Genomic DNA, 23,340 nt, shown 5'->3' on the forward strand with positions numbered 1-23,340 from the left:
AACAAAATACATACTTAAGCATCGTCTTTATACTCTACATGCTCACAGCGTGACTATCTATATTGCCGCAATATCCTCATTTTCGGTTGCTTGCTACAATACCCTCTGGTTTCTGTTTTGAATTCTCCTTGCTGGGTTAGTAGTACCTGGTATTTCATCTACCCTGAGATTGATATATTTTGGTTGCCGGATGAGTCCTTCAAGCATAATTGCATAATGACTACCCCATGTTCTTAGGGGCCTGGGCTTTTCCATCCTCACCATTGAGCCGCTTAAGCACTAGTTCTCGCACAAAAACGCGTCAGCAGGTGACTTGCCCTCCGTAGACGTTGAGACCCGCTTCCATCCACCTCCACGCCCCGTCTATTCATACATCGTGTCAAACGTCATCTTCTTCGCTTCAAATATCGATGAGACGAAGGATCGAAGAGGCATTTTCCGTTCCCTGCCAGGCCACGGGATTATATGGTAAACGCAAGGCAGATGGACCAGGGAAATGGAAGCAACAGTCTCACTCCAATGGCATGATGAACGAGAAACTCATACAGGAATCTCAAGTACCGCCATTCTTTAGTACAATTTGCGGACAACCTGAAGAGAAGAAGTCTTACCAGCTGCTGTCAAGTGCGCAAATGTCCGTCTCGCCTACGCCGCGGAAAGATGACTTTGAAGAAGATATTGAGCCGAGTGCTTTTGGTATGTTATACCGCCGTTAGCCTTTGAGCCGTTTCTAGGAAAGGGTGGCTGACTGCTAGAAACCAATAACCAAGACCTCGAAGTGCTCGCTCAGTCAGATAGAAACGTGAACAACTACGGTAGCCAGCCTCTGCTTGTGTCGAACATTGGCGACTACTCGTACCAGCCACTGGACGCCCACCCTACGAAATTTGTTTCCCCTTACTTCAGTGGTGAGTTGCTGTGAGATCATGCATTCGTGCAAAGTATCAGGGCCTTGAGCGATACAGAATATAAGCTGAACGAGGCTCAGACTCGCAGGTTACGCCGCATCAAAGTATAACCTCTCGCTTATCAAATATCGGTGCAAGATATGCTTCAAGCCCGCTGGCACGTACCGGAAAAACGGATGCCATATTTAGGAACCGAGATTTGGAAGCGCAGAAGATGACCGAAATCTTCCACCCCCAGTCCACGGATAGGGAGGTACAGCATGATCGAACCAGTACTAACCCTGCCACCTCCCATGACCTGGCTGAGCCGTTCAAAGATGTACCTACGTCTGACCGAGGTATTGCGCTCTTGTCGGTGCGTGAGCTTCCAGATAACTACCGGCCACTGTTTAACTTCCCTGTTTTCAATGCCGTACAATCGAAGTGCTTCCATGCCATTTACAAGAGCGACGATAACGTGGTGATAGCTGCGCCAACGGGGAGTGGTAAGACTGTCGTCATGGAGCTGGCGATATGTCGTCTACTCAATATTCGCAAAGATAAGAAATTCAAAGTTGTTTACCAGGCTCCGACGAAATCTCTCTGTTCAGAAAGATTCCGTGACTGGAATCAGAAGTTCCACGCACTTGGTCTTCAGTGCGCAGAGCTCACTGGCGATACGGACCATAGCCAGCTGGGAAATGTCCAGAACAGGCAGATAATTGTAACCACTCCAGAGAAATGGGATAGCATGACAAGGAAGTGGAAAGACCATATTCGACTCATGCAGCCCGTGAAGCTCTTCCTTATTGACGAAGTACACACACTTAAAGAGGCCCGTGGCGCGACGTTGGAAGCTGTTGTATCGCGGATGAAATCGATTGGGTCCAATGTTCGCTTCGTTGCGTTGAGTGCAACGATTCCGAATTCTGAAGACATTGCGACGTGGTTGGGGAGGAATGCCACTAGCCAACATGTCCCGGCACACAGAGAACACTTTGGAGAAGAGTTTCGCCCGGTGAAGCTGCAGAAGTTTGTCTATGGCTATCATTTTTCTGGCAATAACTTCGCATTTGACAAGCTGCTTAACTCAAAGTAAGGCCGAGCTCCTGTCTTCGCGTTTATTAAGTGTTCACCATGATATAGACTTTCTAGTATCATCGGCACCCACTCAGCTAAAAAGCCCATAATGATATTCTGCTCGACAAGGAACTCCACTGTCTCCACTGCGAAGGAACTTGCACGGCTGTGGTCTATGTCCAGTCGTCTAGTACGGATGTGGAAGGGACCGAACAAGCCGCTACCGGTCAAACACGCCGATCTTAAAGGTATCCCTTCTCATAGTGGTTAATATCGTGCTGTTATGCTGACTTGCGTGCCGTATAGTAACCACTGCTGCGGGCGTTGCGTTTCACCATGCTGGCCTCGAGACCGAAGACCGACACCTCGTCGAAAATGGATATCTGCAGGGGAAAATCAGTGTCATATGTTGTACGTCGACACTCGCCGTGGGTGTTAACCTTCCATGCCATTTCGTAATCATTAAAAATACAATAAGCTGGCAAGATGGCTGCGGTCAGGAGTATTCGGATCTCGAAGTTATGCAAATGCTTGGCCGAGCTGGTCGGCCACAGTTCGACGATAGCGCAACCGCGGTAATATTGACGAGGAAGGAGCGGGTTAGCCATTATGAGAGGCTTGTATCTGGCTCCGAAAGCGTCGAGAGCAGTTTGCATCTCAACCTCATTGAGCACTTGAACGCTGAGATAGGGCTAGGGAACATCAAAAGTACTGAGTCCGCCGCTTCCTGGCTTGCAGGCACTTTTTTATCTGTGAGGTTGCGAAGAAACCCAACACATTACAGGCTCAAAGAAGGTGCCAATCGCAACGACACGAACGAGATGCTTCGACATATATGCGAGAAAGATATCAAGCTTCTTCAAGAATATGCATTGGTTGACACTGAGAGTCTCAAATCCACGCCGTTTGGCTATGCCATGTCTCGTTACTCTATACGATATGAGACGATGAAGACGCTGATTAAGATGAAGCCGAAATCAGACATTGCTCAGATTGTGAGTCGTTTCCTAGCCAATGTTGACAATTATATTGACGTTATTAGCTGGCAATTATCTGTCAAGCAGAAGAGTTTCGTGATATCCGTTTCAAAGCTGGAGAAAAGTTACTTTACAAGGAGATCAATCGCTCCAAAGACATTCGCTTCCCAATAGAAGTGGATATTGTACTGCCGGCACACAAGATATCGCTGCTTATCCAGTCCGAACTAGGTGCTGTCGAATTCCCCAGCGGCGAACAATTTCAGAAGCATAGATTCACTTTTCAGCAGGAGAAAAGCACTGTCTTTGCGCACGTCAACCGGGTCATCCGATGCATAATTGACTGTCAGGCTCACCTCAAAGACTCAGTAACTCTCTGCAACGCGTTAGGGCTCGCTAGGAGCCTAGCGGCAAGAGTCTGGGATCACTCGCCTTTCCAAATGAAACAAATTGAGAAACTAAATGCCACCGCCGTGAGGAAACTCGTGGCCCATGGGATCGATAGTATAGTGGCACTTGAGAAATCGAAGCCGCACCTAATCGATATCGCCTTGAGCAAGAATCAGGCGTTTGGGACGAGACTGCAAAAACATCTGGCGAATTTTCCGAAGCTTCGCGTCTCCGTCAAGATGACGGGAAAGGTATGAGAACGTCACGATTGTATATGCAACCTATTGACGTATCATAGGATATCCACCCTGGCCCCTTTGTTAGAGTGAATTTCAAGGCGGAAATTGCGTTCATGAACGAGAAGTGCCCGGTTTTCTTCCAGGGGCGGCCTGTCTATGTCTGCTTTGTTGCGGAGACTTCCGATGGCCACTTGATTGACTTTCGACGAACAAAGTATATGATTCTTGGTCTCTTCAAACACTTTGACACTAACGGCCCTAGCGCAACTGGACTGCAGAGGAGTTATGAGATACCGCTGAGTGTGGAGCTGAAGCACCAGGATGACAGTATTACTTGCCATGTAATGTGCGATGAAATTGGTATGTTTTCAACCATATAACCGTATTGTCCTTGAGTTATTGATATTTCTAAGCTGGGACCTCACGAAGCGCGACGTTGAAGCCGGCCCTTCCACGATCTTGTTTTCATAAGTCCTTAGCGAACAAAGACGCAGGCCAGGGTATTCACAGCGGTGAGGGCTTGAGGAATACCAACAGTACTGAGAGGGAGTCAACCGGCAAAAGTAATCTCGGACGCTTGACTACCGATGAGCTGTTATTTGGGGAGTGGCTGAACTCAGGTAGTCCCTCCCGGAAATACATCGGTCATGTGGGTTTAACGCATTGCAGGGCTATTGGACGATTGGGACGACAAGGACGTCGACTCTAAACTGCACGAACGATCTAACGCTGCGACCTCGCAGGAAATGGTCAGAAATAATTCAGGTATGTAGTCGGACTCAGATATCACTCAAAGGCGCATTGGATGTAGGAGTTAACGCATAGAAGAGAGATTAATCGATAACTGGGGTGACGACGACGTCGAGTTTGAGCCGTCTGAGTTAGTTAGTGCCGCACCTCTGCAGAAAAAGGCATCAAAGAACAAGGGTGACAGTCAAGGTACGACAACAAAGAGTAAAGAAAATGCGGACAGAGAACCGCAGAAGCTGGACAACGGTCGTTGGATGTGCAATCACAGATGTAAAGATAGGCCATTGTGAGATAACCATGTCATCTTTCAATGTTCGAGCTAAACAGAGCAGGTGCAAGCATCTTTGTTGCCGAGAAGGACTGAGCAGTCCTCCAAAGGTCACGAAGAAGAAGTCCGACAATGCTCATAGCGAAGCAGCAGAGTTCAGCCAGTCGAGGCTAACTGGCAATATAGCAAAGAAGGGCACAAAACCGATGGTGACAGACATTGCCAAACAACCGTGCAAAAACAGTCTAGGACTGCTAAGTTCGAACCAGGCATTGATTCAGCAGCTGCGACGGTCAAAGGTGATGGGCGAGGAGAACCCTAATCCGGATCCGCCAACCGTTGACTTTACCTCGAGTGATTACGGCGACGAAGACTTAGATGACTTACCCTCCCCATCACAGTTGCTACTGGGGATTGACATCATTCCAAAAAGTCGCGACTCTCACAATCGAAACCTGCAAAACGGATTGAATGACGCTTCCGCCGTTCAGAACACTTTCGAGCTCGGAGACAGTCGGGTAGACGGCAATATTTCTTCGCTGCAATCGCCTTTGGTGCAAGCACGCGCAGCGGAGATTCCTTGTGCTCAGGCGTTCCTGATTGATCTGGTTAGCCCCGAGCCTGAGGAAATGTTTTCCGTACTCCCACGATTAGACGGCTGTGATGGGCAAAAGCGGAAATTTGCAGACAAAGGAGCAGCGTATCATAACAACAGGAACAACAAGAGAGCAAGGAACTGAGGAGGGAAAACGACTCTTATGGAGAGGTTATTGTTGGGAGGCATAAGAATCCCGCACTTGAAGCGAGTACTGACGAAAGTGGGAATTCTAGGGTAACTGACTTACCAGGGGGACGCGAAGGCATCAATCCAGTACTTCTGATGAGTTTAGAAGACGTCGTTGAATTCTTCTGATTGCTTGATCTGCGGGAACTGCCGGCTCAGCTTGGGGCGAGGAGATGATCCTACTTCTACTTTTGTGTTTGTCATGTGGTTCGGAATATGAAAAACGCTTGAAACTGTAGTGAGAGGCCTGTATACAAGGAACCTGCCAATGCTTGTTGATTTTGTCAGCAGATAATTTTACATAAATATAAGAGTTCTAAGTGCTCCTTGTTTCCAGAGGTGTGGGTTAACTAGTAGTTTCTCAGCATCAAAGCTGGCCAGTAACTGAGTGCGTCATCTTGAGTGAGTGAATAGCTCAGTAATAACACAAATGCCAATGTAATCATTATCTAGGGAACTTATATGGCATTAGAAGGCAGAAATTCTGCTCACCTACTTCCTATACCCCATCTCCATAACACTCATCTATGTCCAAAACTGCAATCACGGAGATTAGAACAGACAACGTGAGTACACCAACACTTTAGAGAGCATACTCTTCTGTTTGCACCCTTACCAAGAGCAATAATTCTGCCAGAGCTTGCTAATATGATTAGACTGACACAGGTGTCTCTCATCTCATCCTTTCCCTAGCATCAGTACTCTAACAACCTTTCAAATCTATCCTAACCCGCACTCGCCTGTATTTCTCGGTATAGGCAGAGCTACACTCATCTCGCCAGTTTCTCAAAAGTTTTACTTGCCAGAGGTAAGTGGTTTCTCATAAGAAATGTGGTTGGTCAGTGCAGTGTTGTATATCCTCTCTCGGCGCATCAGGACCCGTGTGCACCAAGCCTTATTATGACAACATCTCTTCGCCTTTGCCATTTCATACACTAGGTGCCTTTTATAATGGTCTTTACTGTTTTTGTCACATTGACTTCACTTTTTTGTTGCATTCGTACTGAAGAAAAGTTCTTTGTCTCAATGCTAATTGATCTTTGTGATGCAGATTGGAGCAACACAGCACAAAACGCTTATATTGCGGATTTGTCGTTTTCGAGAGAAAAACCGATTACTCTACCATGACCATGGGGAGATTGACATATTCAGCAGTAAGCTATGTTAAACCCTGATTGTATTTAGGCTTCTGACTGATAGGTTTCTGCAGAGGAAAATCGGCGGCATTAAGGCCGGCCAGGTTGTTTCTAAGGATTTGGTAAGTCCAACAATTCTTCACTTCCCCTTTCTAAAATTGTAGAGTGGAGAGACGAAGATCAAAACTGACAATAAACAGAAGAAGCGGATTCCTCCTGGCCTCGGATCCAAAGCTGCCGCTCGCGACCCGACTCTCGAATTAGATTTGACCGGCAAATGTCTAACCGACGAAGGCTTCGCCCAATTCATCGATGACCTAATCGAATGCATTTGGTACCGCGATGAAGCGCATCCCGCTGGCCTTGCGAAGGTCACTGAAGTTCACCTCCAGGGAAACAATCTCACCATTTACTCTCTACCCAAGCTCGGCGAGGTTATTGCGAAAAGCCCCGGCGACCTCCGCGAGCTAGACCTTTCTAACAACAACATTCGCGTGGTTACTGCAGAAGAGAAAGCAATCTGGAAGTCTTTCTTATGTTGTTTCAAGAACTGCTATGTCCTCATGAAGCTAGATTTATCGGGAAACCCGCTCGGTGTTGCTGGCCTAGAAATTCTAGCGAGCGTCTACATCAAAAGTGACCTTGAGTACCTTGAAGCCGATGCAGATGCTATCGTTCGTGAGAACCTTGGTCTCGCTTCTGACTCAGTGCTCGCAGGAGAGACTGGTGCGCTGAAGATCGGTGAGAACAGCTCGAAGGAGAATACCGATCCTCGCTCGGGCATGGGCCGCTCGAAGAAGTCTCCTAATAAGGGCGGAAAAACAGGTAAACAGAATGGTATGTGCTTCCTTTTCTTGTCCATCTAATCATTTGTGACACGATGGTAATGGGTGGATGATATTCCAGGGACGCCTACTACCGTGATTTCAAGCAAGAACATTAGCTTCGCCGATCTCAAGAAATACGCTTGTACCCGTGGACTCCGCTCCGTGCCCTACTTTATATTATCAAACCTTGAACTCAGGACCAGCAGCGCTGTACACCTTTCTCGTATGCTCGCTACCCAGCGCGCCGCAGAGCAACTCCTCACCTTCCTGCCTCCAGCTAAGGCATCAGCAATTCCGGAGTCTGCCGAGGAAGGCAAGAGCATCATCTGGCAGCCAAATGACGGGTTGGGAGCTACCGCTAAGCGACTCCTCGAAGTTACCGAATCAATCCTCGCTCAAAAAACTAAGACTCAAGCTCAAGAAGTGTCCGATGGTGATGAAAATACTTATGAGAGAGCTGAGGGTTCGGAAACAGATGAAGATACTAAGCGCAAGGTACAAAGTAAGCTGGCGCTTGAATTCACTCGACTTACAAAGCGTGTACGTCTTGAAGCTCTTAAGCAGGAGGGTACTTGCGCTAGCGATATTGCCATTACTGCGCTTCAGATGATGGTTGTTTCGCGCGCTCTTCTCCTGGAAGATCGAGACCGTGTGGTTGAGGCATCCAAAATCGAACGGGCTGAGGCGCCCTTAAACACTGAAGGCCCTACCTTTGAGGAAGGACAGGAAGGGTTGCAGGGACAGGAGTACGTCTTGGAAGTGGAGCCAAGCGTTGAACAACCTCTTTCCCCTGTTGAATACCTTCCCGAGCCGCAGTACACCTTTCCTCAGTCTTTTGCTACCGGGCCATTTCATCCCGGAGCCAAATTATTCGACGAGGAGTTTCCAGCCCTCCAGCCTATCCTCCACGAACCACCCCGGCTCTTGACGAAGCCTGCAACTACCGAGCCTGAGGTAGAGGAGGCTGCCGCGCCCAGTGTGATTACAGGTCCCAGCTCTAGCCCTGGTTACCCAGCTTCCTCTGAGAACGGCACCAAGGCAAACGGTGGCTCTGGCTCTTCCCACCCCACTCGTTCGGGCAAGGGTAACTCCCGCTTTAGTGTCGCGCAGAAAGCACGTAAGAGCTCCTGGCGCTATAACCTTCCTACTGAGATCTGGCAGCGCATCATCGCTGACGCCGTCGGGGCTAACGGTATCCTTGACCAAGAGCAGCAGCAACGTATCATGCAGTATGCCGCCGATTGGGATGCTGTAGCTTATGAGCTCACTATTAAGGGCGCGGAAGACCATCAGCAGATTTGGAAGTTTTTGCAGACCGTTGGTTGTTTCACTTACTCGCCTCTAGCTTGAGTTCGACGCGTCGCTAGGCTAACCTCGTCGTTGGCCTGAAATAACATCTTGTTTGAGTTAGGCTGGCTGAATTTTTCATCAAGAGACTGCTGTCTCTCTAACTTGCCACTATTTCTGACTTGCTCCGATGTCGATATCCATTGATTTCATTCCATATGTTCAGTTGTGAAGGAGAAGGGCAAATCTCGAGGCACTGAGAAACGACTCTCATTTGGGATAGATCTAGACTTCGGCACCATCAGCATCTTTTCGTGTACAATAACTTAACCCAGCTCCGCTGGAAGAGAGAAGGAAACAAGTCGCATCTGAATTGGAATAGGCTGGAATTGGGATTATACATGTACTCAGCCCTTGTACGTAGTTAATACAGAATATGAGTCAAAAAACATTAAAAAAAACTTGTCTCTATAATCGGATTAGAAATACCGTAGCTGGATAAGTCGAAACTGCTCTTAGTCTCCCTCCCTAGTCTAGACCGCGACGTCATAGGCCGGTGCTGATAAGGATTGATAAACTATCCCCACGTGATCGGACAGTATCCCCCGCAGTTCAAATTTCGAGACCCCTTTCAGCTCCGCAATCTGCAGGTCATACATTCGTTTTGTGTCATACACTCTTTCCCGAATACACAGATATAGTTTCCGGGTTGGTTTGCGTTATTTTACAGGCGTAACCTTTGACATTCGAATCGCAAAGCTTAGACGAAATGATTCGTGCAAGACGAACAAACACCGCAGTTCCGATAGAGGACACTTCCAACGCACCATCCACGTTCACTGACGGCCTCCCACTTCCAAAGCTCATCGCATTTGATCTAGACTATACTCTTTGGCCCTTCTGGGTTGACACCCACGTCACTCCCCCCATCAAGGCGCGTGACAACAACTCCCGCTGCACGGACAAGTAAGCGCTTATTTCGCCACGTATTTACTCTCCAATTCTAACAATGAATCTTCTAGGTGGAACGAATCATTTGCCTTCTATCCACATGTGAATTCCATATTAACCAGCTGCAAATCTCGCTCGATTCCACTAGCGCTGGCGTCGCGAACGCACGCCCCCGATCTTGCGCGCGATATGCTGAAGCAGCTGCACATAATACCCAACTTTAGCGACAACCCGTCTGCGAATAAAGCACGGACGGTTCGAGCTCTAGACTACTTTGATTACATCCAGATCTTCCCGGCCACGAAGACGCAGCACTTTTCGCGGATCCACCAGGCGAGTGGGATTGCGTATGAGGATATGTTGTTCTTTGATGATGAGGCGCGTAATCGCAATGTTGAGACGGAGTTGGGTGTGACTTTTTTGCTTGTTAGGGATGGGATGACGAGGGACGAGGTCGATAAGGGGGTTTGGGCGTGGAGGAGGAGGAATGGGATTAAGCAGAACCAGAACCAGGAGGGTTAGGGGAGAGGAGTTTGATACCGGATATCATGTGTGTGATATATATACGATACCCTTTGGACAATAGACGCATTTTGATTTAGCACGAGAGCGTGTGACTGCTGCCTAGCTAGATACCGCAAGAGCCTTCGCTCAAATCGCACGCACGCAACTATTTAAGCGGGGGGTCACTGCGCCCCTGACGCTAGACAGCAGTTTTTTTTTTTTTAATTTTTATTTTTATATATTTATTTATTTATTTATTTATTTTTTTTTAAAGGCCCTGATATGAGGGCGTCTCCTTGGACAAGCCCTCAGGAGCTAAGCCTTGCGTATTTGTTTATATTGTAAGGGTTGAACACCTCGCCTCATCGCCACCTGTCTGGTCCATTATGGTGCCGCCATGCGCAACACCCGGACTCACGAATCATTATGGAAACAACAAGAAACTTGTTTCCAGATGCCATAATTGCAGCTGGGATTTCATCTCGTTAGAATGCAGTCGTTGCCATTGGAAGTCTGACATTGTTCCTGCTAACATCGCTCAGAAATACACGCTCAAAACTACCACGCATGTGCATCAGCACTCGACAACACCTACCGTGAGAAGCCAGGCTGATCTAGGCCAACTCTTTATCGGCTGCATGGCTAACGTCAGCATATTCACATACTAAATTGATACACCTTTCTGTCATTCGTCCTGAATGACATCATCGATGTCAATGGCCGCATTTCCACGAATGACAACGATGAAGCGGCCAGGAGTCAGGGATTCTCTCGTCATTCGTGATGCTCGATATGTTATCTCACATGGAGCTGCATCTTCATTATGTTCCTGATGTTTCAGTGCCGAGCATGAAGACTATGGAGGTGAGCTTAGTGTCTTCGTCCGGGGGCAACTTGGATTTGTCTGCGTTAGGTGAAACTGGGAATTTTACGATTGAGAGTCCTTAAACGAGGCACAACCTTTTCAACCTCAAATAAGAGGGCTCGCTGCTTCTTCTGGCTTTGCTAACAGTGTCAACATGCAATCACTGAAAAACGCCATATTGAAACTCATAGTCTGCACTAAAGCCGGCAGCAAAGTGGACTCTCCACGGTCTTTTCGACTCTCCATGAGGCATTGAGTCGGTATATTCATGATGTAATCATCGAATTCGTGATCTCTCCCGTTTCACTTTGAATCTATTCTGAAGATCTCTAACCTTGCAATTGCAACCAATGCATTGTATATTCCCTCTGCTCACAACGGTTGACAACTTGAATATCACCTCGAGATGGAGGCACTGGTGATGGCTCTGAAGACAGAATGTCAATTGCAAGATTTATAGAGTCGAGAAAGGAAATGAGCATGGGATGGGGTAATGTTTCAACCGATGGTGGGCGTGAAGGTGTCCGCCGTATTCGAAGAACCGCCCAAACTTGTAGCAATATATAGCATATAATCTATTCCAGTGACACATTTAATGCACGCTTACGGAGCATCGAAGTATAATCACGCTCAACAAAAGATCTTCCGGCCTCATCCTTGTCTCAAGCACCAGTTGTTCTTGAGGGAATCCTATAATTCTTGAGGAAATTGAGCAACAATGTAGCCTAGGTGACGCGCTGCCCATCCAAGATACTAAGTTCGTGCCAGTTTCAGTCCGGTCTATTTGAACATTATTACTGGTATAATCATTGATAGTTGGCAAGACTCTCTTTAGTAAATGAGCACCAGCGATGAGTTAGAAAGTAGATGATTGACTGGGCTGCTCTTTAGGGCACCATTGTTATGTGTTATCGCTATGTCATTCACTATCCAGCTTTTTCAATATGTTCATTCTCTTTATAAACAAAATTTCATTCTAAGGTGAATTCTTGGGTCCCTCTGTTATCATCCCCATCTCCTACTTTACCCCATTGAGCTACAACTTCTCCTTCAGCATTCCGTCTCTTTCTCCATACCAACACCCAAACGACCGCGAACACTAACAATGTCCCAACCAATCGATAACTCATACCGTGGCCATAAAATATATAACAAACACTCCAAACCCCCCTACAACCACGAATATCATATGGGCCACGGCGCCCTCGGCTCTGTGGACGCAGTAACGGACAGCACAACCGCAAAACTCGTCTTATACGCTCTGAAAACTATCTCTCTTACTCACAGCCCAAAGTGTCGAGATTCCGACTGCCAGAGCCTCCAAACTGAACTCTCCAAACTCGCGAGTTTCGAGCATGAACATATTGTGAGACTTATCGCAACGTACGTCAATGAAGATGCATACAGTCCGACTTTCGGTATCGTCACCACACCACTAGCCGAATGTGATCTCGAGGATTACTTTGGGCTGTTTTGGAATGAGAGGGGAAAGAAATACCATGAGGAGTCGGCTGGGTGGTTTGAATGTCTGATCAGCGGGTTGGAGTACCTGCATAACGCCGATGTTGTGCATGGCCGGATCAATTCGAGAAATATTCTCATACAGGATGGAAATGTACTTTTCACAGATTTTGGGGTCGAGAGAAAGTATTGGGAGATTGACTCTGTCTGTGGTCCGAACAGATCGACGGTGGATTATTCGGCCCCAGAACTATGGAAGTGCGACCATGTTGGATGGACGCCCACAAAAGCAGCGGATGTCTTTTCTCTCGCAGCAGTATTTCTAGAGATTCTGATTACCTATTGCACACCGGATGCGCTCCACTCTTTCCGGACGCGTCTAGCACATGCGCAGATCGACAACGAACACCAAGCCCAGAGCATCACGAACATTAGCAGCAAGACAGAGAAGAAGAGCCAGAGCCTGCATCTTTCATATTCCGCCGGAGCAACCACAATACTCGCCCTCCGCATAGCCCGCGGAACGGTCATCGGAACCGCCTCGCCCCTCTCCGGCGAGTTCAATTCAGTCTTAGACCTTTGCGAGGAGATGATGAACCCGAATCCTCATTCTCGCCCATCAGCCGCAGACTTAGGCTGGTGCTGGTCGTACGGGCATTTCCTGCCGGCTTCCTCATGCGGCATCACGCATTACCCGCGTTATGAACTTCCGAAGACCTTAGCTGAGCCGGTGGTTGGGACGAGGATTGAGACGGGCACCGCGAGCATTCTGGAAAAAGCACTGGAGGGGCATGAGTGGGCGAAAGCAAAGGCGGTGGTTTGGTTGAATAAAGTACCGCTCTACGATGGGAGGATTATATTGCAGATGGCGAGGGAAAGGGGCGACAAGGAGGTATTGGGCTTTCTGGAGAGGAATTTGATAAATAATTTTTGAGAGATGGGAGCTACGCATACTAGATGCTTTCCAACTCGTATGTCATTGTGGCGTTACAGCGAGGAAAGGAGATAGTATCGAGATTATTAGCAGTCCTATTCATGTACAAGCGACTATTGTTCATGTACACGCTTGCAGGTTTAAATCGTCGGCGTTGGAGTTTCCGTGGACAACAAGCGCCGTCTCGCCTTTGTGGTTGAGGAATGACAATGGCACTAGTAATGCCACATCATGATGTCGAATGACCACAGCACGCTCTCTGGGTGCTTCGAGCTTCAACAAGAGAAGCTCAAACGTGCAGTTATGCGGACAGTTGCCGACAGATCATAACTTCCTACTGGATATCAAGATCATAATATTGGGGGCTGAAGGACAACATCCAGGGTTGAAGAAACTTGGCATTAATCCCACGAGATATAGTCAAAGCCAAAGTAGTCAGTAATATCTCTGATCGTTCTGCTGTTGAGTTGTTGAAAGAGAAAGGGAGGGGCGGTTGCCAGAGGGCTTTCGCAAGAAAGTGTGGAGGGTTTGGGTATGTAGATAAGGCCCGGCCGGATTCAGTGACCACACACCATCAGGAGGCGGTAGAAACGATTGAGTAGAGGTGGAGTATTCAAGTCCACCTAACTAGCTTCGCTCATACTAGTGTACTGTGAATCAAACAGTACCGCTGGCAACCATTTCCTGACAGCCCGGAAACAGGGCCGATTGTGCATATATCTTGCAAAGCTCAGCGCAGCCTCAAACGAAAGTTCACTACACTTGATACCTAACCACCTGTCTCCATTTAGACTAGACTTTTGGCTAGTGTTATATGCTGTGGCGTAAGGCTGGGGTTCGATTGAGAGTTCAACATTCATCCGCTGTAGGGCCTGGAAAGCAGCCCAGTTGGAATCGAACGCACCCTCGCGGTGCGGCCAAGATAGGAGGAGGCCAATCGCACGACGTCGAACACTATAGTCGCGGCACCACATGGCCGCATAGTATAACGGGGAAAGAATGCCATCTTCCAGGACTACACTCGGGCGTGCCGGGTATTTATTCAAGAGCTCCCCGACCATGGTTACATGGGTCTCGTACTCCGGATTGTAGTACTCCAGGACAGCCTCATTCCGGACGAGAGCGGTTTTGACTTGGAGAACGAGGCTACAGTAGAGCATACGCAAGACATCTGCGGCTCTTCGCTCCTCTAACGTTAGGTTGCTGGAGGAGTGGAATGGGTCAAACCGGTGGCTGAATATGCTGAGCTGAGATAAAGTCTGCAATTGCTTGTGATGGAGAAAAGCATAGTCTGAGCGTATCTCATTTTCTGACAGGTCTTTGCACAGCAATATAAAACGAAACGCAGTGCTCGTCAAATAGTCAAAAGCTTGACGTGTCTCGTTAAGACTGCTGAACGCTCCGAAGTCATTGAAAATTCCTGGATAAGCGCTTTCGCTATTGGTGGGTTCCCCGCGGACTCCGTACTGTAGCGACTGCGCTTCGAGGTTGGCAAAGGCAGCGACTATGCATGGCTCGATGGGCGTCTCAGAAGAACTCGAAGCCTTCGCCTCATTCAGAATTCTGAGGCCACTCCGAAGGTGCAGAAAAGCGTCATCATACTGGCCGCGCAGCAGCTGTGTCATAACAAACAACAGACAACACAAAAGCATGACCTCCCGAAATCGCGGATCCTGCGACGATTGACGCCGACTCAGTAAAGCGAAGGATCGACCGCATTGCTCAAGCGCAAACAGATGCCATTCATTTCGCAGATCTTGTCCAGGTAAAGGCATGCCGTAGGTCTCTAAGTCTTGGTGAACGGCACTAAAAGCAATGACAGCGTGGTAAACCGCGGGTTCTGACTTGCTCATGCTAAGGAGGTGAGCCTGCCAGAGACGGGAGTCGAACGAGTCCGAGAGTACTAAAACTGTGCGATGCTGGAAGTATGAGTAGCAACGCCGCTCGTCTGTGGTTATCGCCCACCGAAAGCCGTCTTTTATCGTCAGCCTCGGATCTTCCAGCTGTCTCTTGTCCTTTCGGATGGCAAGTCTGGAGCGAGGGAGTCGTTGGAGATCATAGTCACAGGCGCGTCCTGTGCGCGAACAATTTTTGCAGACGACAGGAGTTTCATCACACTTGATATGGCGCAGTCTTCAGATTCAATCATTTAGGAGCTCCTGAGCCCGACGGATTATAGTGTACTCACCGGCAAGTCCGACAGCCTGCCCGGGATTTCTTAGTGCCGTCCCTTTGCCGTTTGGGTTCCAGAAGCCCCCGTGTGTGTGCCATTGAGTTTCAACGCAAGTGAACACAGGAAGGCAAAGATAAGAGCTCAGTATTCCACGGCCAGATTTAAGGTATTCGAGAAAGCAAAGGCTCAGCTGAAGGGTCCGAGTGGAAGTCGACTGGCCAGCCTAGTGCACTGGGTGGCGTGGCCCGTTATTAGCACCGCCAAAGCATACTGTGTAGGCTGGCCTGCGTTGGTAACATCCAATAGATATTCCAGTATCTCAGGGCTAATCCTTTACCGGCTAGGTCCAGCGAACGAAGCAATAACCTATCAACAAGCCGTTGACCCGAGTTCGCAATGATAACCAGCCATTACTGGTACCTAAGACCGACAGGGGGCCTAACCTGTGCGTAGACGGAGAGGGCTCAAGACCAATCGGACAAAAATTCCCGAGATAAGGAACAATCCCGCTGGAAGAGTTGCTGTTGAAATCTTATCGAAGCGGTTAGAACAAAGGATGAAGGCGAAGAATTGAGACCTCTTGCAGTCCAGACCTAGCATATAGCCCCTATCGAGGTCACGTGAGCTCTCCGTAACGGCGACAACAACGCCAAGCCAACACCAACAACCAAAAGTCTCAAGTCCTAGCTTCAATTCCTTCCATCAACTAACATCAAATAACAGCCATGGACATTAAACCGCCCCTATCCTCCTACTCCTCATCACAACATCTTCGCCCCCCTCCACACCATCGCCCCTCTGCATCTCCAGCCTCCGCGCAAACCCAAGCCCAATCCGCGGGCGCGCCCCGAATCCCTGCAAAAACTACCGCCGACCCCAGCGCCGTCATCGCCGAACAAACGTACTTCTGCGGCCCTTACTCTATCTCAATTGGCCGCGGCACAGTAATCCACCCGCGCGTGAGGATCTGCGCAACAGAGGGACCCATAAGGATCGGAGACGGATGCATTATTAGCGAGAAGAGTGTTATTGGGACGTATCCGCCGCCAGCAGCTCCAGCAGATTCCACGTCCAGTGGCAGTGGCGGCAGTGGGGAGGAGAAATCGATTGTGATCTCAAATAATGTCATCATTGGTCTGCAGGCGGTCGTTCATCCGGGCGCAAGGGTACACTCTTTTGCGGTGGTTGATAACCAGGCTGTTATTGGACGGGGCGTGGATGTTGGCGGGCATGCGAAAGTTTGTGCGAGATGCGAGATTTTCCAGGGTGCGAGGGTAAAGGAGTGGAGTGTTGTTTGGGGAGGAGGGAAGGGGACTGGGTTGAAGACGAGAATGAAAGCGCAGAAGAAGGTCGTTAGCCCGTTTGCAATGGGGGAGAAGGGGTTTGAGGGTGTGTTGGAGGGGAAGGCAATCGAGGACGCGAGGTTGGTGGCGGTTAAGAGAGAGAGGGATGCTCTTTCGAGGCTGATTGTTGGGAAGAAGAGGGGATGATATGGCCACTCTGGGGATTCTGCTGGCATTACGGCGTTTGGGTTTATCTTTTGAGTGATTAGCGTTTCGCATTTCAGTATACCCAGTTAGAATGTCCAAGTTTCTGTTCTTCTTTCTTTCGTCCCTACCACATTTGACTTCCGCCGACCCATCGATATCATACTATTTATCTTCCGAAGAAGAGACACTCCACGATAACCCGACTTTCTTGCATAGCTCCTCTAAGGCCTTCTTATCATCCTCCGAAACCTCCAACTTCTCTCCATGAACATATTCAAGGTAATCCCTCCAGTTCGCAGTTACAACGGCACGCTTCGTGCGGATCCACCAGTAGAAATGCTCCATATATTCACAAGGTAAAATCCCAGAGGCAAAGGTGAGATAGCTTTCTTTTCCAAACCCAATCCTGATCTTCTGCTCCGACTCAAAGGGAGTGGTCTCATCCTCCCACCAGTTTGGTGCACTCCCGTAACGAAAATCCTTCAGATGTACCAACTTATCCTTAAATGCTCGGAAATAATCAGCCCAACGCGTATCATAGGACGTGTATAGTTTATTTTCTGGTAAGTGTGGATGAGGGCGGAAGGCATCAAATGTAAGAAGCGTCCGGCCCTCTTGAACTGAATACGAGCTAACCGCGGCTTCGTAGATTATGGTGCAGTCATCGAGGTAGAGTGCTGTTAGGGTCGCAGCATGGGAAAGGATCCAGTCAAGCTGGGAGTCGTGGATAAAGGCGTGGTTTCCAAATGCAAGGGTCTTCAGCTTAGGGAAATGAAGGCCCCCAAGGTCGCATTTCGGGGTGAAGCCGATGTAAATGCTGGAGTAGAGGGTGAGGTGCTGAAGATTGGACATGCATGGTTCTAGCCAGACGGAGGGCAGTTCGGGGAAGAACTTGTGCGGTTCCGGTCTCTGTCTCAGCCAGTCGCAGTTAGTTCGCCGTGTGCACGCGCTAGGTGCCAGGTGGTAAGGAGACAGACTTCATAATCCGAGCTCCCATTAATCCATCGACTCCTATTGGTGATATTCAGCCGGAGGGACTTCAACCGAGACAGGATCTTGTTCCTGTTTGCGACAGCCTCGGGACCTGTCTCGTTAACGTTGTACATTTCTTGCAGGGCGAGTTCTTTCAATCCAGGAATCGCAGCAAGCGCTTTCAGACCCTCCTGTATAACTTCTGACCGGAAAGATTCGTCCTGCTGGACATCGTAAGTCTCTTCAGGACATTCCCAGTGGAACCGTACGGCCGCACTTTGCAGCTGGGGCATCTCCTTCAGGTAGCTAAATAGGCGGGATGCTACATCCTTTTCGGCACCGTACTGAGATTCAGGAGGCTATGCTGGCATTAGTCATTGTCCTTGTAGAACAGGGTTAAATAAGTCACATTTCGTGGATCATACGTATTCAGATATATCTTATTGATATATGGAACGAGATCCGCCCTTCTGAGAATGCTCTCCAGGCGGCCGTAGCTCCCCTCTGTGGGACAGACGCTGAGGGTCTGAAAGACGCTCTGTTGACCGATGGCCCCTAACCGGCGGGTTGTCAGCCGGAGCGCTTTTTGTGATTCTTGGTCGGCATAGGAGAAAATGTGCCTGATGATTTCGGTAGGGAGTGAGGTGATACCGGCCATCTTGCACGTTGCTGAAGTGACATACAGAAACGACGACTTTATACAGAGTGGGTGCAGGCAGCAAAGAGCTTAGTGGGTTCTGCCTATGGACTCTGGAAGCTTAAATCAGAACGGGTAGATCCGGGCTAACAGTGTCGCAATTACCCGAACAAGACATGCTTGCCCTAACTCCGCTACAGAGAAATGATCAAGCAAGGATTGTTTATGGTACTTGTACTATAAACAAATAAACAACTGAAGTCACTATTATAGTCAATCGAGACAGTTATCCAAGAAGTCGACAGCTGTTTATTTGGGTTTGCGTTCATGGATGGTGTAAACGAAAGTAATTGTAGTTGAGCTGGCCCGGCAACGCACTTGGGGTTGGCCGTTAATAATGTCCACGCATTCAAGAATAGTTTCATGGTGCAGATGGACAGGTATACCAACTCTCAGGAGAAGATAATTAAATGAGTATGGCAGCTTAGAGGAAGATTTCTGTGAGAGAATTCGGCCGTCGTGTCGCCATATTCTGAGGTCTTGGGTTATCTACAAACATCGTTCACGCTGCTCAAAGATTTACATCAGAAGGTATCCATTCGCGGCCAAGCTAGTTACTACTCCTTTGTTAATATATATATATATATATTTTCCCTTACGTTTCGGCGATCCTTTAGGCAATCTTGCAAAGGCGTCAGGGCTTCCATTTATTTTTATTTTTTTTTTTTTTTAATTGGTTTCTTAGACGGTAAGTGAGAAAGCTAAATCAGTGCGAACATCTCATACAATGCTTGCTAGAGCGTTGTTAGAAGTACTGGAATACCATGAACTGCCTTTTAATATAGCCGGAACCGATTTAACTGGAATACATGTATCTGATACAACGTTGAATTCGTCAATACAGACAACCCGGGCCAGGAGTTCCAGCAACTGCATATATCTCCGGGCGTCTGTGGCAAAACAGCAATACAGAGGGGATTGCCTGCCTATGTGACAGAGTGCAATACATCTCTTTCTAGCAGCGGCGCAGCCTAGCATTGAATGGATTCTCCATGGCAGCATGAGAGCGGAACCGTCCTATAGCCCATTAAGCCACTGAAAGTTGGCCACACCTTATATCGACCTGCATGCCGGAGGCGTTCACTATTCCGTCATGTCCGTCGGTCGGCGAACGTTCCTGGGACGAACCAGGGACAGCATTATAAGCTTCGTGTGAGACAGACATTATGTTCTCCGTCCTGAGGCGGTGCTGAGTATTTGTACGTGGCGGGTCACCGAGGAGGCGCGGTACCGCAAGGCTGCCTGGAGAATACTTGCGACTATTGAGGCGGCCACGAAGACGGTATTTGGTAATTACATGGTGCGGGATGTTATGGTTGCTGATGGGAACGTGGAGGCGGGGTAGCATGGAGAGTTTTTGGACGGTCGTGACATTGAAATAATTTATCTGGTCTTTGGAAGATAGATGTGGTGAATTGGGATGAGTTACGTTTAATGCAGAGGCGCATCCATTTAGTACGAGGGTTGATATGATATATCATAGATATAGGGGCGTATAATAGGCTAGAGTGGATATAGAATGGGTAGAGATATACACGAATGGGACGTAGTACTTTCAAAATGTGGTATATTATCGTATCATGAAATGGCTTTTCGGCTAACCCCGTAAACTAATCACATAGACACTCGCATAAGCAGCCAAAGCTGGCGCTCAATGTGTCCCTGCGGCATGATCAAGACTAGGCTTGGATCTTATGCCCTGCTCAGGTGGCCATTAAGGACGTCAAAGATCCAGTAAGAAAACAGATCCGTCCGTACCTACTCCCTCTCTCTTAGTGAATATGCAGCACCATTTGTCGCCTCGATTCTCGTTGTAATCTTATTCTGCGCCGCCGAGCCACCGACGTAGACACTCGCAGCTGCAGGTGGGTACGACGGACTTCCTGTATGGCTACTTCGTGAAAACATACTTGCGCTTGGACTTGCCCGTGGCGGTTTAAAGATCGTATGAGATTGTGAATATGCATGGCCCGGCGTTGTCGGATCGTTCCAGGTCGAGTTCGAATCTGGGTATGAAAGAAGACTATGCACCGTCCCCGGCCTTGAAAAGCTATTCTTGGGAACATGGTATGTACGCGACCCGTAGAGCTTATCCACCTCTTCCAGCGTGGTTGGTGACTCGACTACCGTTACGCCGTCCGAGTGTGTGTCGTTTGTCGAGGCCGAGGCAAGCTCGAGATCAAGCCCGTTACCTTGACGAGGGTCAGATCCAGCGCCAGCGCTGGGGTTAAGGGCTATGGAGCTGCTGCGGTTGGTGTGGTCTCGCCCCGGCAGCAGGTCAGCCAGGGCGTCGAACCGATAGTGGAACCAGTCTTTCCAGCCGAGGATCATGGTGTACCGGGCCGTGCAGGCGATGCCCAAGACGCCGCAGGACTGGCGATCAGATGTTAGTATACCAAGTACGGTGGTAAAAAAGGAATTGGTAGGGAGCCTGGAACATACAGCAAGCATCACCAACGCTGCAACAACACTCTTTTGACTCGGAACTATAGAGCTCGCCTCGTCCCGGCAGGCGTGTTTGTCCCCTGCTTCGCGGACGAGACATTCAACCCACGGCTTCAATTCATTCGCGCTGTACTGGCCTGGATCTCCCCATCGCAGGACCACCTGGGCCACATAAACCACATAGGCGAGAATCAGACAGCAGATGGCAATCGCCCTCCATTGGAGCTCCAGGATCTGCAAGATATTCCGTCTCATGGCCCTTGCCTGCGCGGCACGCGAAAGCGGGTCACTGTCGTCTGATCGCTTCTTGAAGATGGAGAACCGTGCCGTCCCACCTCGAGTCAGCACACCACGGATAGTGTACACCATGATGAACATCTGGATGACCCAGGATATGAATGCGACGCCGATGAGCGGGCCCCAGAAAGAGCCGGCGCTGTTGGGATAGCTGATGTAGCACATGTCGCCCACCTGATACGAGACGCCAGACACGCCGAGGGAGATTCCGAGCAGGCCGAGGGAGCCGCCAAATATGCTGAGTAGGGCTACCAAGCGGAACTGTTTGCCGGGCTGGATGTCCCAGATAAGCTGAAGGTAGAGGGAGAGAGAGCGGAAAAAGCCTTTCACCATGTTAGTCCTGGACAGGCTGGTGTGAGTGCATGGTGGTACGTACATCCGATGACAAGAACCCAGACGCCATAATGTATCAATGAGCCGGTAAACGCGCAGGTCGTGTCGGACAGCCAGTCGTTGGGGGTAATGGCGTCGTGGCAATGGTGGTCAGAGTTTCCCAGAGGCATAATGAATGCGACCTGGACAGCCCTCAGCACCAATCAAGCCAGCCCTGGGGTTCAGCAGTTTAGGGTACATACCGACATGAATATGAAACCCATCAGCGGGCTCAACGTCAAGTAGTGGCGCTGGGTGTCTTCAACCGGAAGAAGAATGTATGTCAACGCAGAGCAGACCATGAGAATCAGCACGGCGAGCGCGATCCAGGAGAGGACTCGGCCGTCGAAACCTATGGCGCATTAGCAACCCTGGTCTGAAGTCTGAATGCTGAGTCGCACCGTCAGGATACATCCATTGCGTGATCGGACACGGAAAACAGCAAGAGACGGTCTCATTGTCAATGATGTGAGGCGTGCACCAGCGGCCGGCAAGATCTAAGGCTGACGTTAGAGGTTCATCCGCCGTTGATAATTGAGGTAGTCCAAGACCAACAGCCACCAGTGTCGCCTATCGAGAGCTCAGCAATGAAGGGCGCAGGACATGATGTAAAAGAGCCGTTCGAGACCATGGCCATTCTGCGACAACGGCGTAGCGCGCTTGTCAGGGGAACGGTCGCAAGCAAGACCACCAGCGCTAAAGTTGACCAAATTATACATTAGTACTGCGTCGACATTATCATAGCCGTTACGGACGCAGGTAGGGACAGTCAGAGAGCCGTAAGGCCTCCCTGCTGACTGAGGCGCGAACGCGATGTTTATGAGATTGAGTTGGGGGGTTCGTGCTAACATCGAGCCTGCGAACGGGACAGATGTGACGACGGGCCAGGCAACAAGTTGGGGCAGGACGGACGGCACACTGCGGCCCAGACCTGCCCGTGATTTCGCTTGAATGGCCCAGGATCGTGCTCTCCCCGCAATCGTCCAGCCGCTAGGGGAGACTAGCCGTGGGTGATGCGCCGGCCCTCGACGGCGCTGCCCTGACTCTGACGCCATGACAGGCATCCCCGGATTCTTACGATTCAGGGGCTCGAGTGCAGACTAGTCGAATCCATCGATAAGAGAGTCGGCGTCGCCAGCCTCGTCTCTCCAAACAGCGCAATGCATTTTGCGAGGAGAAGCGCAATTACAATCGTGCCTGGACGCGATCCAGCTCAGAAGGATCGACAGACAGACCCACTAACGTCTCAATTTGGAATGAGCTCGTCGACTCGACCATATCTGCATCCCTGCAACTGTTCCTTGTCAGTTCCAAATCCAGCTCCTCGGCTCGACCAGGGCTCAGCTCGCCCAGGTATCACCCTACCCCGTGGGGGCCATTCTGCGTCTGCGTACCGTGAGTGCTTACATATCGGCAGAAGATCGAAAGTGAACAGTCCGTCAATCTGCGTTACAAAAACCCCAGCCTAGACTATCCTCGCTAAACGAGTTAGGTCAATATCGGGTCCTATTTAGGAAACGTGATGCACGATCATTGTGGGCACCACGAAGATCC

The 23,340-nt window shown here is 49.3% G+C and overlaps 8 protein-coding genes across 8 annotated transcripts, besides 1 other annotated feature; 4 read left to right on the plus strand and 4 right to left on the minus strand.

The window, feature by feature from the left end:
* Positions 1-23,340: part of a sequence feature (contig 1.94 1501..523724(-1)) that runs on past both edges of the window.
* Positions 411-5,612, plus strand: ANIA_05514 (putative DEAD/DEAH box DNA helicase (Mer3); the record flags this gene model as incomplete). Its single annotated transcript, XM_658026.2, has 12 exons — positions 411-696; positions 771-908; positions 989-1,982; positions 2,043-2,215; positions 2,274-2,378; positions 2,454-2,962; positions 3,010-3,585; positions 3,633-3,933; positions 4,068-4,193; positions 4,243-4,338; positions 4,399-4,512; positions 4,592-5,612. The coding sequence occupies 12 exons, from the start codon at positions 411-413 to the stop codon at positions 5,329-5,331; spliced, it is 4,158 nt and encodes a 1,385-aa protein (XP_663118.1). The 3' UTR covers positions 5,332-5,612.
* Positions 5,903-8,688, plus strand: ANIA_05513 (uncharacterized protein; the record flags this gene model as incomplete). The annotated part of the gene is made up of 6 exons (XM_658025.1): positions 5,903-5,941; positions 6,158-6,183; positions 6,427-6,529; positions 6,586-6,633; positions 6,712-7,348; positions 7,418-8,688. The coding sequence occupies 6 exons, from the start codon at positions 5,903-5,905 to the stop codon at positions 8,686-8,688; spliced, it is 2,124 nt and encodes a 707-aa protein (XP_663117.1).
* ANIA_05512 (Mg-dependent acid phosphatase) lies at positions 9,395-10,098 on the plus strand (the record flags this gene model as incomplete). Its single annotated transcript, XM_658024.1, has 2 exons — positions 9,395-9,591; positions 9,648-10,098. 2 exons carry the CDS (start codon positions 9,395-9,397, stop codon positions 10,096-10,098), a joined length of 648 nt encoding a protein of 215 aa, XP_663116.1.
* Positions 12,051-13,340, plus strand: ANIA_05511 (protein ffkH; the record flags this gene model as incomplete). The annotated part of the gene is made up of 1 exon (XM_658023.1): positions 12,051-13,340. The coding sequence occupies one exon, from the start codon at positions 12,051-12,053 to the stop codon at positions 13,338-13,340; it is 1,290 nt and encodes a 429-aa protein (XP_663115.1).
* ANIA_05510 (uncharacterized protein) lies at positions 13,964-15,193 on the minus strand (the record flags this gene model as incomplete). Its single annotated transcript, XM_658022.1, has 1 exon — positions 13,964-15,193. One exon carries the CDS (start codon positions 15,191-15,193, stop codon positions 13,964-13,966), a length of 1,230 nt encoding a protein of 409 aa, XP_663114.1.
* Positions 16,231-17,103, minus strand: ANIA_10684 (uncharacterized protein). The gene has a single exon (XM_050612318.1). It carries the CDS (start codon positions 17,073-17,075, stop codon positions 16,629-16,631), a length of 447 nt encoding a protein of 148 aa, XP_050468257.1. The 5' UTR covers positions 17,076-17,103; the 3' UTR covers positions 16,231-16,628.
* ANIA_05509 (uncharacterized protein) lies at positions 17,166-18,633 on the minus strand (the record flags this gene model as incomplete). The annotated part of the gene is made up of 3 exons (XM_658021.1): positions 17,166-17,912; positions 17,981-18,334; positions 18,493-18,633. 3 exons carry the CDS (start codon positions 18,631-18,633, stop codon positions 17,166-17,168), a joined length of 1,242 nt encoding a protein of 413 aa, XP_663113.1.
* ANIA_05508 (protein gprN) lies at positions 20,431-22,423 on the minus strand (the record flags this gene model as incomplete). The annotated part of the gene is made up of 5 exons (XM_658020.1): positions 20,431-21,045; positions 21,115-21,737; positions 21,791-21,929; positions 21,990-22,138; positions 22,342-22,423. The coding sequence occupies 5 exons, from the start codon at positions 22,421-22,423 to the stop codon at positions 20,431-20,433; spliced, it is 1,608 nt and encodes a 535-aa protein (XP_663112.1).

The sequence above is a fragment of the Aspergillus nidulans genome, chromosome V, assembly GCF_000011425.1.
Source record: "Aspergillus nidulans FGSC A4 chromosome V".
In the NCBI taxonomy this organism is placed as follows: domain Eukaryota; kingdom Fungi; phylum Ascomycota; class Eurotiomycetes; order Eurotiales; family Aspergillaceae; genus Aspergillus; species Aspergillus nidulans.

Bases quoted from the DNA above. Each gene is read 5' to 3' on its own strand.
- ANIA_10684 (XM_050612318.1), bottom strand. From the start codon at position 17,075: ATGCGAAACGCTAATCACTCAAAAGATAAACCCAAACGCCGTAATGCC.